The 15602-nt window shown below is 45.5% G+C and overlaps 1 protein-coding gene and 1 long non-coding RNA gene across 2 annotated transcripts in view; one reads left to right on the top strand and one right to left on the bottom strand.

Annotated features, from left to right (window-relative positions):
* Positions 1 to 15214, top strand: part of fcho2 (FCH and mu domain containing endocytic adaptor 2) — a 337179-nt gene extending 321965 nt beyond the window's left edge. Inside the window, exon 28 of the mRNA XM_072516128.1 lies at positions 13057 to 15214. Coding sequence (XP_072372229.1) covers positions 13057 to 13079 — 23 coding nt within the window. The 3' untranslated portion in view covers positions 13080 to 15214. The remainder of the gene's footprint in view (positions 1 to 13056) is intronic.
* LOC140429304 (uncharacterized) lies at positions 2705 to 9807 on the bottom strand. Its single transcript, XR_011949031.1, has 2 exons — positions 9504 to 9807; positions 2705 to 4553 (listed from the first exon to the last, which is right to left on the bottom strand). It is a non-coding gene; the product is annotated as an uncharacterized lncRNA (long non-coding RNA).
* Positions 15215 to 15602: the final 388 nt, after the last annotated feature.

Below are 15602 nucleotides of genomic sequence, written 5' to 3'. Positions count from 1 at the left end.
GTCCCTCGCTTACCCAGCTGTCTCCCGCTGCCCGAGTAGAGGTGTCCCCCGCAGACCCAGCTGTCAACGTTGCCCGAGTAGAGGTGTCCCCCGCATACCCAGCTGTCTCCACCCGCTGCCCGAGTAGAGGTGTCTCCCGCAGACCCAGCTGTCTCCACCCCCTGCCTGAGTAGAGGTGTCCCCCGCATACCCAGCTGTCTCCCGCTGCACGAGTAGAGGTGTTCCCCGCAGACCGAGCTGCCTCCTCCCCCTGCCTGAGTAGAGGTGTCCACCGCAAACCCAGCTGTCACTCCCTGCCCGAGTAGAGGTGTCCCCCGCATACCCAGCTGTCTCACGTAAACCGAGCTGTCTCCCGCTGCCCGAGTGGAGGTGTCCCCGCAGACCCAGCTGTCTCCTGCTGCCCGAGTAGAGGTGTCCCCCGCAGACCCAGCTGTCACCCGCTGCCCGAATAGAGGTGTCCCCCGCAGACCCAGCTGTCACCCGCTGCCTGAGTAGAGGTGTCCCCGCATACCCAGCTGTCTCCACCTGCTGCCCGAGTAGAGGTGTCCCCCGCTTACCCAGCTGTCTCCCGCTGCCCGAGTAGAGGTGTCCCCTGCTTACCCAGCTGTCACCCGCTGCCTGAGTAGAGGTGTCCCCCGCTTACCCAGCTGTCTCCCGCTGCCCGAGTCGAGGTGTCCCCCGCTTAACCAGCTGTCTCCCGCTGCCCGAGTAGAGGTGTCCCCCGCAGACCCAGCTGTCTCCACCCGCTGCCCGAGTAGAGGTGTCTCCCGCAGACCCAGCTGTCTCCACGCCCTGCCTGAGTAGAGGTGTCCCCCGCATACCCAGCTGTCACTCCCTGCCCGAGTAGAGGTGTCCCCGCAGACACAGCTGTCACCCGTTGCCCGAGTAGAGGTGTCCCCCGCAGACCCAGCTGTCACCAACTGCCCGAGTAAAGGTCTCCCGCAGACCCAGCTGTCTCCAACCGCTGCCCGAGAAGAGGTGTCCCCCGCAGACCCAGCTGCCTCCACCCCCTGCCTGAGTAGAGGTGTCCACCGCAAACCCAGCTGTCACTCCCTGCCCGAGTAGAGGTGTCCCCCGCAGACCCAGCTGTCTCCCGCTGCCCGAGTAGAGGTGTCCCCCGCAGACCCAGCTGCCTCCACCCCCTGCCCGAGTAGAGGTGTCCCCCGCATACCCAGCTGTCTCCCGTAAACCGAGCTGTCTCCCGCTGCCCGAGTAGAGGTGTCCCCCGCAGACCCAGCTGTCTCCCGCTGCCCGAGTAGAGGTGTCCCCCGCAGACCCAGCTGTCACCCGCTGCCTCAGTAGAGGTGTCCACCGCAAACCCAGCTGTCACTGCCTGCCCGAGTAGAGGTGACCCCGCATACCCAGCTGTCTCCACGCGCTGCCCGAGTAGAGGTGTCACCCGCAGACCCAGCTGTCACCCGCTGCCCGAATAGAGGTGTCCCCCACAGACCCAGCTGTCACCCGCTGCCCCGGTAGAGGTGTCCCCCGCAAACCCAGCTGTCACCAACTGCCCGAGTAGAGGTGTCCCCCGCATACCCAGCTGTCACCAACTGCCCGAGTAGAGGTGTCTCCCGCAGACCCAGCTGTCTCCCGCTGCCCGAGTAGAGGTGTCCCCCACAGACCCAGCTGTCTCCACCTGCTGCCCGAGTAGAGGTGTCCCCCGCAAACCCAGCTGTCTCCACCTGCTGCCCGAGTAGAGGTGTCTCCCGCTGCCCGAGTAGAGGTGTCTCCCGCTTACCCAGCTGTCACCCGCTGCCCGAGTAGAGGTGTCCCCCGCTTACCCAGCTGTCTCCCGCTGCCCGAGTAGTGGTGTCCCCCGCAGACCCAGCTGTCACCCGTTGCCCGAGTAGAGGTGTCTCCCGCAGACCCAGCTGTCTCCACCCCCTGCCTGAGTAGAGGTGTCCCCCGCATACCCAGCTGTCACTCCCTGCCCGAGTAGAGGTGTCCCCCGCAGACCCAGCTGTCAGCCGTTGCCCGAGTAGAGGTGTCCCCCGCAGACCCAGCTGTCACCCGCTGCCTGAGTAGAGGTGTCACCCGCAAACCCAGCTGTCACCAACTGCCCGAGTAAAGGTCTCCCGCAGACCCAGCTGTCTCCAACCGCTGCCCGAGAAGAGGTGTCCCCCGCAGACCCAGCTGCCTCCACCCCCTGCCTGAGTAGAGGAGTCCACCGCAAACCCAGCTGTCACTCCCTGCCCGAGTAGAGGTGTCCCCCGCATACCCTGCTTTCTCCCGTAAACCGAGCTGTCTCCCGCTGCCCGAGTAGAAGTGTCCCCCGCAGACCCAGCTGTCTCCCGCTGCCCGAGTAGAGGTGTCCCCCGCTGACCCAGCTGTCACCCGCTGCCTGTGTAGAGGTGTCCACCGCAAACCCAGCTGTCACTCCCTGCCCGAGTCGAGGTGTCCCCCACATACCCAGCTGTCTCCACGCGCTGCCCGAGTAGAGGTGTCACCCGCAAACCCAGCTGTCACCCACTGCCCGAGTAGAGGTGTCTCCCGCAGACCCAGCTGTCTCCAACCGCTGCCCAAATAGAGGTGTCCCCCGCAAACCCAGCTGTCACCTGCTGCCCGAGTAGAGGTGCCCACCGCAGACCCAGCTGTCACCCGCTGCCCGAATAGAGGTGTCCCCCACAGACCCAGCTGTCACCCGCTGCCCAAATAGAGGTGTGCCCCTGTCGTGGAAATCATAATAAAGACAAATTCGTCGAGGTTCGATTTAAGGAAATTTATTGACACAAATATATTTGTGGAGAGAGTGTGTTCCAGCTGCAAAAGCTAGTGCACTGCACTCTGAGTTATGCAGTCGAAAACCCTTATATTTATAGTGTGAAATAAACAACTTTGAAGAGATAAAGCTTGGAAACATACGCAAGAGGAAATATGAATGTTTTGCCCTTGGTTTAAAAACAATTCGAGTCCGCATTTTGTTGTCCTTCGGAAGAACAACGTATTATCATAATAAGGCCGAGTACAACATACAACAAGCAGTATTTAGTTTACATTACTTGACCACCTTCTTTTCGCTCAAAAGCAGTGTTAAAATATAGTCAATATTCCCAGCATGCTTCTAAATTGGTAACTTCCCTTCCACAATTCCCTCAAAAGATCAACACCTTTTAGTAAATTATCGTGTCCTCCGTAGACAAGGGTGGTTTATAATATAAGGGGAACCGACGTATGACAGTTCCCTGCGTGTTATGAGCCTGGTAGCAAGGAGGCAAGGCAGCTAGGGCGGTTCTCCCGTGTTAGTACAATAAAAATATCTTGCGCAACATCAAAACAGTAACCGTACGACAAACAAGATTACAATGGCGATTATAATCCAGAACAATCCTCTGTTCTGACGATCCGACCATCCAAAGCCAAAGTCCCATCCCTCATTTTCGTGTAATCTTGTTCCCTCTGTACGAATGTGATCCACCAGATAATCAATTTTCTCTGAGTTATCAGGGATGTACGTGCAACAGTCACTTCCAATCAGGGCACAAGTGCCTCCCTTTTCAGCTAACAAGAAATCACCGTCCATTCTATTCTGCAGGGCAACCGCTCTTATAGCAACCATCTCAGTTTCTATCTGGTTAACAGCTTCTGCAGTGTCATTAGCTACCTGCTCAAGGATGTCACGTAGTTCGTATGCATTAGTGGCGATTCCTAATGGTGGTAGCATTTGTGCCCATGTCATAACACTTTGTGTCGTCCTGTGATGGGGATGGTCCTGCAGTTGCTGAATGTGATGCACATAAGGGACTACATATCCCAAATAGCAGGAGCCTTCCCAATTTTCTGGTATGGCCAGAGATAAAATACGTGCCGTTATATGCGGTCAGGTTTCCTTTACTATCAGTCATCATTAGTCTAATCGATCCCCTTCCCAGGAGCCTCCACTAGTTTGATTTTCAACTCCTGGTCAATCAAAAATGAATAGTCCTTTAGCTGTAAGGTGGAACATAGGAGGTTGCCAATTCAAGGTCTGATCTCACTGACTCGTGCCGACTGGGTATGTCCCATATGTTTTATGATTCTTAAAGCATATACTTCCTTTTGGGACTCCAGTAAAATTGGGAAGGATCAAACAGGGCGGCTGGCGTGTCACATTAAATCTAGGCTACCACCATTCCTCAAACCTATTCGTATCGTATCCAGCTAATCTCCAATCTAACATATTCTGTGCATCTTCACCACATCCTGTACTATTTTGTCTTAGAATCCATTCTGCTATCACTTTACTGGTGAATGGGATAGGTCGCACAGGGAAGCCCTCCCCCAAGCATCTGGGAGTTTGTGTACAAACCTAACAACTGAATTTATTTACTCTCTCTGCGTATGAGTGAGACATGTATATTAAGGTGTTAGTATGCAGTTTACCCTCTACATGATGTTGGATTAATATGATAAGATAAAAACATCAACACCGTCATTCTCTTCAGGTCAGCGTTTCGCTAATACTCTCAAAGTTCCGTATGATGTAGTTTACACGAGTTGCGTGGATCCCATCTGGCTTTTCTTTTACTTTAACGGCTGTTCGGGTTGTTAGCAGCTCTTGGTAGGGTCCATTCCACCTGGGAGAAAAATAATCTTTGTTTAGTGCTTTCACATATACTTGATCTCCAGCTTTAAAGGGTGCGTATTTCCCTCTTTTGGATGCATCTGAGCCTGTTGCACCTTTTCATGTTTTAAAAAAATGTTTTTTTTTCAGCGGTTTCAAACATGGCCTGGGCATATTTTAGCGATGCCTCATCTGCCCATATTAAGGCTACTGCCGCTGGAGTCTTTGGGGGTTTAGTTCCAGTTGTCATGGGATGTTCCATTAATATCTCATACGGGGTTAAACCCGTATTATGATTTCTCTGATTTCTCAGGGCATACGTTACTATGGGTATGGCATCTGGCCACAGCAGCCCATTTTGTTGACACACTTTTGCAACTGCAGTTTTAATTATTCCATCCGCCCTTTCCACCATTCCTGAGGATTGTGACTGATATGGTATTTGCAATTTCCAATTAAATCCCATGGCTTCTGTTGGGGCTTTGGTCAATTTGCTAGCGAAATGAGTTCCCCTGTCACTGTTAATGCCCATTGGTATCCCAATCCCAGATATTCGTCCTTCAACACTTCGGTTGTCTGATTTTCCACTGGCTTATCAACCACAGTAGGCATCACTCCCACCTGCGCTCCAGCTATATCATTACCCAAGATAAATTCTATGATAATCTATGAAACTGTATTCCTGGACAAGATAGTTTCTCTATTACTCCTACTACCACTTCACCACTCTTCACTGGACTTTCCAACCTTACCTTATAGAATGGAACACTACTCCTCTCACTCTGCATTCCACATATTACCACGTTTTCTGGCAACATTCTTCCCAGACTACATAACTCCTCATCTCTTACCATCAAAGATTGACTAGCTCCCGTATCTCTTAAAAATTGTGACTTCTTTACCTGCTCCTCCTGATACACGAGTAAACTTTACCCACACAAGTAAATTCTTTAAAAAGATCTGGCACCTTCTTATCAATCACCTCTTGATCAGGCTGTACAATCTTTTGCACCTCCTTCGCTTCACTTGGGCTTTCCTTTACCACTTTAACAAACCCCACTGTCTTATCCTGTTTTACCACATCAGCCTTCCCAGTGCTTTTCTTCAACCACCAACACTGACTTTACATGGCCTAGTTTATTACACTGAAACATTTGAAACTTTTCATTTCTTTCCCACCCTCCTGGATTCCGAGGTACACTCTCCTTATTATCTCCCATCAGATCACCTTGACCTTTACCACTTGACTATTTCTCATGTCCCCAGTTTCTATCCCTCACAGGCTGAAACTGATGTCGGAAACCAATCTTTGATTTATGAACTAATTCATAATCATCTGCCATTTCTGCTGCTAATCTCGCAGTTTTAACCCTCTGTTCTTCCACATGATTTTTCACTACATCAGGAATTGAATTTTTAAACTCCTCCAAAAGTATAATTTCTCTGAGAGCTTCATACATTTGGTCTATTTTCAAAGCCCTTATCCACCTATCAAAATTGTCTTGATAGCAACCTGCTTTTCGCCAACAACGATGCTCCTGTAGAGAGGCTTGCTCCTGTGCCTGTTTTAACTTTGGTTCTGTTATGGTGGATGGAAGTTCAACTGCAGCCGCTTGCAGTTGTGGCTGCTGTTTGAGAGCCCCTTCCTTTGCTATTTTATCAGCAAACTATTGTCGCATGAGACTTCATTGTCTGCGATAGTATGCGCTTCACACTTTAAAACGGCTATATTACTGGGCAGCTGAACAGCATTTAGTAAATTTAAAACCAATTAGCATGTTTAATAGGTTGGCCGGAGGAAGTTATGAATCCCCTGTTTTTCTATAATGGCCAAAATCATGTACTACCCCAAAAGCGGATCGGGAATCATATAAATATTGACTGTTTTATTTTTAACTAGAATACATGCTTTAGTAAGGGCAAACTATTCGGCCGCTTGAGCAAACATTCCCGAAGGCAGAGCAAAAGCTTCCACTATCTCGAATGGAGTTACTATTGCATAGCCGACCAGGAGGGTCATATCATTTGGTCGGTTTGCTGACCCATTGGTGAAAAAGATGATGTCTGGATTTTCTAGTGGGCAACTCAATAAATCAGGTTGAGGGGTTGTGGTGTCTTCAACCAATTGTAAACAGTCATGATCATACATATGTTCTGCTTCCGAGGGCGCGGGTAAGAGTGTTGTAGGGTTGATAGCTGGCGCTCGCTTGTAGGTAAAGTGGGTTTAAGAGAGGATTACTTCGTACCCAGTGTGTCGAGCCGCAGTAAAATGCTGCATTGCGGATGAATTAAGCAGCAGCAAAACTGATGATTTTTTTTTTCTCTACTATGGCCGCTGTGGCTGCTACTACTCTTAAGCAATTTGGCATACCGTTTACCACACCGGGTAATAGGCAAGGTTTTTTTTCCCCCCCTCAATGCTCTTGCACCAGGATGCTTGTTGCAAATCCCCCTGCTTCATTCAAATAAAGAGCAACGGGCTTGCTGAAATTAGGAAGTCCCAAGGCAGGGGTGCTAATCATGGCTTGTTTCAAATTATGAAATGCTTGCTCCCTCTCTGGGATCCAGGTAATAACTGAAGAGGCATCCTTTAGGGTAGCCTTGCGCAATACTGCGTCCATCTCTCTACAGTCCGGTATCCACTGCCTGAAATAGCCCACCATTCCGAGGAAGGTAAAGGTTTCCTTTTTCGTGCGTGGAGTTGGAACCCTTGCTACAGCCTGTACGCTTTCAGACCTAAGCCTCTGCTTCCCTTGCTGCAGCTGAAATCCCAAATACTGCTGTCTCCTGACAGAATTGCAGCTTGTCCATTGAGATCCTACGCCCTCTTTCTGCCAGATGTGATAATAACAAAAGGGTATTCTGTTGACAAACTAGCCCTACCTCTGAGGCTATCAATAAATCGTCATCATATTGAGGGAATGTTGAGCCTGCAGACAACTGGCACTCGTCCAAGTCTCTTTTAATACTGCTAATTCCGATATGTAAAGGCAAATAAATATTGACTTTATGGGTGCAATGGTATGGAGAAAATGGCTGAGAAAGTATCCGTTGTTGGTGGTATAGAAGACAAAATGACATTTGTGTCCGGCACCAATGGAGCAATAGTGATAACAATTTTATTGATAGCTCTGAGATCTTGCACAAACCACCACTCGTTGGATCTTCCTACCTTTGGAATGGGGAGTATAGGGGTGTTACAGGGGCTTTGTGTTCTCTTCAGCACCGCTTGCTGTAATTGTGCATTGATCACTCCCTCTATCCCTTTTTCTGCTTCCGATGCCAACCTGTATAGTTTTAAGCAGGGTAGGGCAGCGTTCTTCTGTAACTGCACCCTATGCGTGGGGCAGAATGTACTTTTCCAACATGATTTTTATGTTGGGCCCATAGATGTGCCTGTACCTGGGCCAGGATTGAAGGGAGTAAATGATGGCTCTCTCGGGGACGTTGTTGTCTTTCAAATGTAGCGGGCCATTGCTCCTCTATCCAGGTCACTTTGCCCTCCTGTTTGCCATAAAATTCTATCAGGCAATTTTGTCCGTCCATTTCAATATACATCCCCTGTATTACTTTTTTCCTTTGGCCTCTTTGATCACTTCTCCTATTTGCTTTGCCTTAGCGGGATGTCTTACGGCCAATGTTAAATAGGATTCTGAAGTTAAACCCATCCTAAAAAGGTCCCTCTGACTGTGGGTCAACTGTACTAACATTCCTAATCCCACAACACCGAAAAATAAAAGGGAGTTACATGCAATGATGTCTGCTGTCCTAAGTGACTTTGCATTTATAAATTGTATGCGTGCTCATCCTCACGAGCATACCAAGCCGTGCAATGGGTCACTATCTTCTCTCATCTGGACTCTATCAGGTGTTTTAATAGCTGTGCCCAAGGATCATTAATCTTGTAAGACTTCCTGCAGTTTAAAAAATATTTTTTTTTAAACAGTGGTCCTGTAAGGGTTAAGGTTCAGCTGCCAGCATAGAACACAGACACAGAGCGATCGGGCGCAGGCTCAGAAGTTTTTAAATTTTGTAGCTGGTGAGCTCGTATTTGAGGCAGTTCCATAAACATTCCATTATCAATGCAATGTATTACTGCTCCTAATTTGCAGAGTGTCTGTCTGCCTAATAGGGGATAGTGTCGCTAGGTGGGGTACATCCTTCCTGGGGGTTAAATGCTTCTTGGCCCCTTGCATGATAGCCTCTTACCCTCTATTTGCTAACCAGTGTTCGAGGGACTCATTTCCTTCATTCAAATGATTATCATTATTGGGAACCCAGCCCCCATTTATGCCGGGTGGGATCCCATCCTTCAAAGCCAAGATGCACCATAAGAGTATTTTAGAAGCAGCAAAACATCCCCTGGGAGGGGGATATAAATAGCACACACTTAAGTCAATTTCGAATGATTGATTTTACAGGCATTAGATATGCTTAGAGACGTATATTTTTTCTTTGTCAATTCAGAAAAAATCAAATGTCTGCTGAAATGGTTACGGTTTCCTGCCGAATCTAAAGGGAGGAGAACTTGGCATGATGACATTTACGTTTTTTAACGTAATCTAAAAACTTATTCATATTCAATTACTTTTATTCGTAAAGGCACTTTCTTTTAAACTGATCGTAATTTCCAATGTTTCCGTTCATTAGAGAAATCTCAACAAAAATCAATTCAGTTATAATCTCTGACTCACAAAGACCGACGATAAAAAATACAACCCACTTCATGCTTTGACTAAAATTAATTGGTTAAACAAAATACAGATTTTCACAGCTCACAAATATCACAGTTCACCGTTAGCCTTATCTCACGGCTACAGAAAATCTGAATTCCCTTTCTCTGCGGGAACTCATCTGTTACGTGTTTACCTTAATCTTCTATTTACTTTTACTCCCCTGTTTTTTGTTTCGAGAGTGGGTCAGCTTCATTAGATCCCTATGCGGGATATATAGGTTTTCATACCTCATTCCGTTGCTTTACGATTGTTTCTTTTCATTTTCTTACTCATTTTGACTCCCTTATCTGTCCTCTTTAAGGAGTTCACCTTCTTTCTCGCTCCGGATATCTTTACCGAGGCTATGGGACGACCTGTGAGGGGGCGTTGAGTTCATTGCTCATCGTTCCTTCTGAAAAATACTTTAGAACATATATATAACAATAACAACAACCGCGGAAATCATTTACAAATACTACAGGGGAGCGCACACCGGTGTTTATCCTTTCATGAACCTCAAAGTCTTTTTTTTTAAATTATGGTCTCTAAGGCACCTTTTTCTTCCCATACAGGTATCATTAATTTATTAATTAAGATAACTCTCCTAGCATGAGTCACTGGCCAGTAATTAAGGCTGCCAAGCCGCAGACCCCCCTATCAGCTGGGGTCGCGCTATGGCTCTCTCCCTTTCAGCTGAGAGAGTCCTGTTTAGAGATTCATTTTGGGGTTCACTTCCCGTTAAATTAGGGAAACTGCAATGACTACGCCAATTTGTCATGGAAATCATAATAAAGACAAATTCCTCGAGCTTCAATTTAAGGAAATTTATTGAGACAAATATATTTGTGGAGAGAGTGTGTTCCAGCTGCAAAAGCTAGTGCACTGCACTCTGAGTTATGCAGTCGAAAACTATTATATTTATCGTGTGAAATAAACAACTTTGAAGAGCTAAAGCTTGGGAACATACGCAAGAGGAAATATGAATGTTTTGCCCTTGGTTTAAAAACAATTCGAGTACACATGTTGTCCTTCGGAAGAACAACTTAGTATCATAATAAGGCCGAGTACAACAGTACAATATTTAGTTTACATTGCTTTTGAGCGAAAATAAATAGGTCAAGTAGTGTTAAAATATAGTCAATATTCCCAGCATGCTTCTAAATTGGTAATTCATTAACTTCCCTTCCACACCCCCGCAAATCCAGCTGTCTTCACCCGCTGCCCGAGTAGAGGTGTCCCCCGCAGACCGAGCTGTCTCCGCCCGCTGCCCGAGTAGAGGTGTCCACCTCAAACCCAGCTGTCTCCACCCGCTGCCCGAGTAGAGTTGTCCCCTGCAAACCCAGCTGTCCCCCCCCGCTGCCCGAGTAGAGGTATCCCCCGCAAACCCAGCTGTCACCCGCTGCCTTGAGTAGAGGTGTCCCCCGCAAACCCAGCTGTCTCCACTTGCTGCCCGAGTGGTGGTGGCCCCCACAAACCCAGCTGTCACCACCCGCTGCCCGAGTAGAGGTGTCCCCCGCAAACCCAGCTGTCTCCACTTGCTGCCCGAGTGGTGGTGGCCCCCACAAACCCAGCTGTCCCCACCCGCTGCCCGAGTAGAGTTGTCCCCTGCAAACCCAGCTGTCCCCCCCCCCCGCTGCCCGAGTAGAGGTATCCACTGCAAACCCAGCTGTCTCCCGCTGCCCGAGTAGAGGTGTCCCCCACATACCCAGCTGTCTCCACCCGCTGCCCGAGTAGAGGTGTCTCCCGCAAACCCAGCTGTTGCCCGCGGCCTGAGTAGAGGTGTCCCCCGCAACCTAGCTGTTCCCCGCAACCCAGCTGTCCCCACCCGCTGCCCGAGTAGAGATGTCCCCCGCAGACCCAGCTGTCACCCGCTGCCCGGGTAGACGTGTCCCACGCAACCCCCGCTGCCCGAGTAGAGGTGTCCCCCGCAGACCCAGCTGTCCCCACCCGTTGCCCGAGTAGAGGTGAACCCCGCAAACCCAGCTTTCACCCGCTGCCCGAGTAGATGTGTCCCACGCAATCCCAGCAGTTACCCGCTGCCCGAGTAGAGGTGTCCCCCGCAACCCAGCTGTCCCCACACCTCCTCCTTTAACCTAGCTCCCATTTGCAGCAATTTACAGTTGCACTCTGATGCAACAATGCAGCATTCAGTGCAGACAAGACAGCACTGACAGAGCCCTCCTTTTATGGCCCCTAATTCAAGGCTTCTGAAACTGGATTAGACCAGTTGTCTAATTAACTAGCTTCAGCTGAGAACCTGCAAACGCCTGTTTTAAACTTCACCCAGTCAAAAGAGCAATTTTTAGTTAATTGCTAAATTAAAGAACACACTAGATTTTAGATTGGAAATATCCCTTAAATTAAATTATTCCATCGCTTCTTGGCCTTTTTGCTAAAATCAAGTGACAGATCAGGCCCAAGATGATGTGCAATGCCTTTCCTTGTCAGCTTTGATCTTGTATGTATGTCTCTTGTGGACACCATGAATTGGCTTCAGTTTGAATTTGAATTGGATTTTGGAGCAAGCAATGAGATGGATTAAGGGTTTGCTCTGTCAAGTATGCACCTTGATTTTGTAACTTTAAGAATGGGATTAAAACATTTTTTAAAAAAATTAATTAATTAAATTATTCCTTAAAACTTCATCCTTGAGATTCCCTTCTTCACCAAACTCTTGACGCAACAATGCCGCATCAGTTCTTGTTAATGTTTTAGACCAAGGTTGATATATTTCTGGGCAGTGAAGTGATCAGAGGAAATGGGGATAGGGTGAGAAAGTGGACTGGATGTGGAATTTCAGCTATAATCCTACTGAGTGGGAAAGTGGCTTCTTACTGAATGTTAGAAGAGGCTCAAGAAGTTCTATGGCCACTACTGCACGTATTGTTCTTATGCCCTGTTATGCATTGTAGAATTGGCAAATATGAACACCGTATTTTAGTAAATGTATTTTTTGAGGGTTTGAGGTGATCGGTGAATTTAAAATGCTTAAAGAGCATTGCATTAGCAATCTGTTTTTGGCCTCAAATCCGCCTATAATATCATAGATGACTTATTAAATTTTACTGATGAGAGTATTGCAGCACCCAGCCAGCGGTTGTGCTTTTTTTCAAGATGTTTATATTTTTGGCTTAATTATGTGTATCTTGGTCCTACCATCAGTTTCCACAGCATTGAATTCAGTCTCCCATCCAAAACTGCAGCACAGTGGTTAGCACTGTTGCTTCACAGCGCCAGGAACACAGGTTCAATTCTCCCTGTGGCTGCATGGGTTTCCTCCAGGTGCTCCGGTTTCCTCCCACAAAATCCCAAAAGACGTGCTTGTTAGGTGAATTGGACATTCTGAATTCTCCCTCAGTGTACCCAAACAAGCACCGGAATGTGGCGACGAGGGGGTTCTCACAGTGACTTCATTGCAGTGTTGATGTAAGCCTACTTGTGACACTAATAAAGATTATTATTATAATTTAACCAGGATTTAACTTAATCTGTCATCGGTATATGACTTGTCTATCACAATAATGCAGTCTACTTTGTAAGAATTGTAAAAAGTAATAGTTATACAGAAAAAATGCATTCCGGTCTTTCTAAATAGATTGTTATTTTAGGGAGGTTTATAGTTTGTGCTGCCATTTTGCAATTATGGACCACTGCTTGTCAGCAAAGCCCTCCTACGTGCTGCACATTATATTATCTACAATATATCATTGATAGGACGTTTTCAGTTAGATCTCAAGCTTTCATGTGTATAAAATAAATGGAGTGCATTTGTAGAAAGTAATTTTTTTTCCTTTTTAACAGGTCGGTACATGGCAGACTGCTGACAGTTCCTTCAGTAAATTTTGTCTCCGTGAAGGACAGGTTCACTGTCAGATGTTCATGTTGATGGTACATTTATACTTGCCTTCCAGTTCCAAACAGTACAGCATTCAGGAGTAAAAGATGGACAAAAAGAGTATTTTCAATATTTTAAAATCTAAATTCTGCCTTTGCCTTTTTTTGGTAATTGAGTTATGCGGAAAATCCATGCAACGCAATTTAAACATGCACTTTCTTTTAGAAAAAGAGTCATTTCGGGGAGAATAAGTTGTATTTTTATTACGTTAAATTAGCACTGATGTGATTTTCAACACTGTTTAATTTTTTGAAACCTGCAATATTCAGGAAATATAAAGTTAAATGTCTTTGAATACATGATTTTATTTAGACTTTAATGAAGTCCAACAAGTGATCAGTAGTTGTGCTGAAATATGTAAAAATGTATAATGTATATCAAACACATATAAATATATACAATAGAAAAACCAGCATTAACCATTTGCCTTCACTGTGCTCCTCTACTATCCTGTAAACAGATACAGTTTTACAAATGACAAAGTTTTGCTGATTGTAAGATTAGCTCTTGCAGCAAAAATGTAAAAAATCAATGACAAATCTACAAATTGCAGAAATTTCTATTGGTGACTATGAACTGTTTCACGGCCTTTCTGATTCTGTGTTGTATTCTTGTGCCACACAAGCAGGTATTCTTCTGAGGGGTGATACCATAGACATCATGGGCGGGATTCTCCATCTCGCCAGCCAGCTAATGGGATTTCCCATTATGGGCAGCCCCACGCCGTCGGGAAATTCCTGAGCTGCCAGCGCAACGGAGAATCCCGACAATGGAGAATCCAGCCCCATATTTTTAAAAATGCAAATCGAAATTTTAGGTTTTGATTATGGTGTAAATGGAGGATACTTCACTAATGATGGTGAGTTATAGAAGTTGTTACATATGTGGGGGGTAGCCCTTAACCCGCAAGCATTATTCAGATTTGTTGGATGAACAACCACATGGAACTATTTGTCTATAGGTACATAGCTCTTGGTAGTCTTCACATTAATTCTGGAACATTACTGCAGACTGCTAAGTTATTTGTGTATATGGATTGTTGCGGCACATTAAATTGTCAACTTGTGGGTTTTTTAATTTTAAGCTGTTATACATATATGGATAGAATAAAGTTACGATATTATATCAATGACAGTTGCAAAAAATCTTTCACCAATGTTAAACGGCCCATTATGCCATTAGTAGTACAGGAAAATAGTGAGTTAGGAATAATCTGCCCAATTCATTTCAAGGTGCAGAATACTAATTTTTTTTTATTACAGTGCAATTAATGATCATATTCCTGCACAATGGAATTATCACTAATCCCTGTAAATTGGCTACCATTCATTTGGGACCCAGTGCCATCACTTTTATCCATTCAGTGCATTCTCTCACTGTGGGTTTCATATTGGCATATGTGCACTAAAACAACTGTCTGTAGTTGAGAATGTATTGATATTTTGTGAACACTGAGAATGTAGGTGCTGATCGACAGTTTCACATTGTAGATATTTTTGTTGTCCAAATGGTAGCAGCCTTTTTATACCTTGGGGGGTGATATTCCAGTTTTTTTAAACTGGGAGTGCCTGGATTTATCTCTCTTTTAAATGTACTTGTGTTACTTCAGAAATTAAATAAATGCCATCTGGTGTTTCACCAGCTCATCTGGTTGAGCAAAACTGGAAATGTTTTTGTACCTTACAGAGTTTCAGATAAGTTTATTATTTCACCTACAGATTTAAAACCCTTTAACCACCCTATTGCACAAAAGTGCTGAAGTTACAGTTCACATGTCAGCATTGGCTCAGATTTATTTTATCGAAGTTAGTTTTTTTTTTAAAAATGTGCCTTTATCTTTATTATTGTGCCTCTAGTTTTTTCAATGAAAATCCATTCAGCTAAACAATTTGTATATGGACATGGCAAAAATTTGTACATAAATATACTAATAATCCTTAAATTCTTTTGTATTTGGATTTAGAAGGGAAAATGAATGTGATATACTGGAGTCTGTCGTAAATAGTATTTCAAAAATGTTATTCCTTTTGATGGGCTATTTGCAATAAACTGTGGCCAATATAATGGGAAACATAAGATGCTCATGTTTTTAGCTTGATATACAACACACCCACTGTTGAACATGGTGATGTGCTTTAATGCTCATATAATGTGCAATGTTACGGTCATCTTAGGATGCAGTTCATATGGTCAACTTTTAAACAAAGTGTGAAAACAACAAAATGTTTAATTTTGTTCAAGATTTTCTATGTAAGGATAATTGCCTGATCAACTTTATTTAGTCTAAAGAATGTAAACTTTATAATATCTGAAAATGATTGGTATTATTACCTACTTTAAAAAAAAACACTACTTCCTAAAAGATTATAGATTTTCACCTGTACTGATCTATTTTTTTTTTAAACTGCAGGACTTGCGTCTAATTATTAGATCACTGTTTCCTTCCAAAATT

The sequence above is a fragment of the Scyliorhinus torazame genome, chromosome 9 (genome assembly GCF_047496885.1).
Source record: "Scyliorhinus torazame isolate Kashiwa2021f chromosome 9, sScyTor2.1, whole genome shotgun sequence".
NCBI classification, from domain to species: Eukaryota; Metazoa; Chordata; class Chondrichthyes; order Carcharhiniformes; family Scyliorhinidae; genus Scyliorhinus; species Scyliorhinus torazame.
This window is presented reverse-complemented; position numbering and strand designations above follow the sequence as displayed.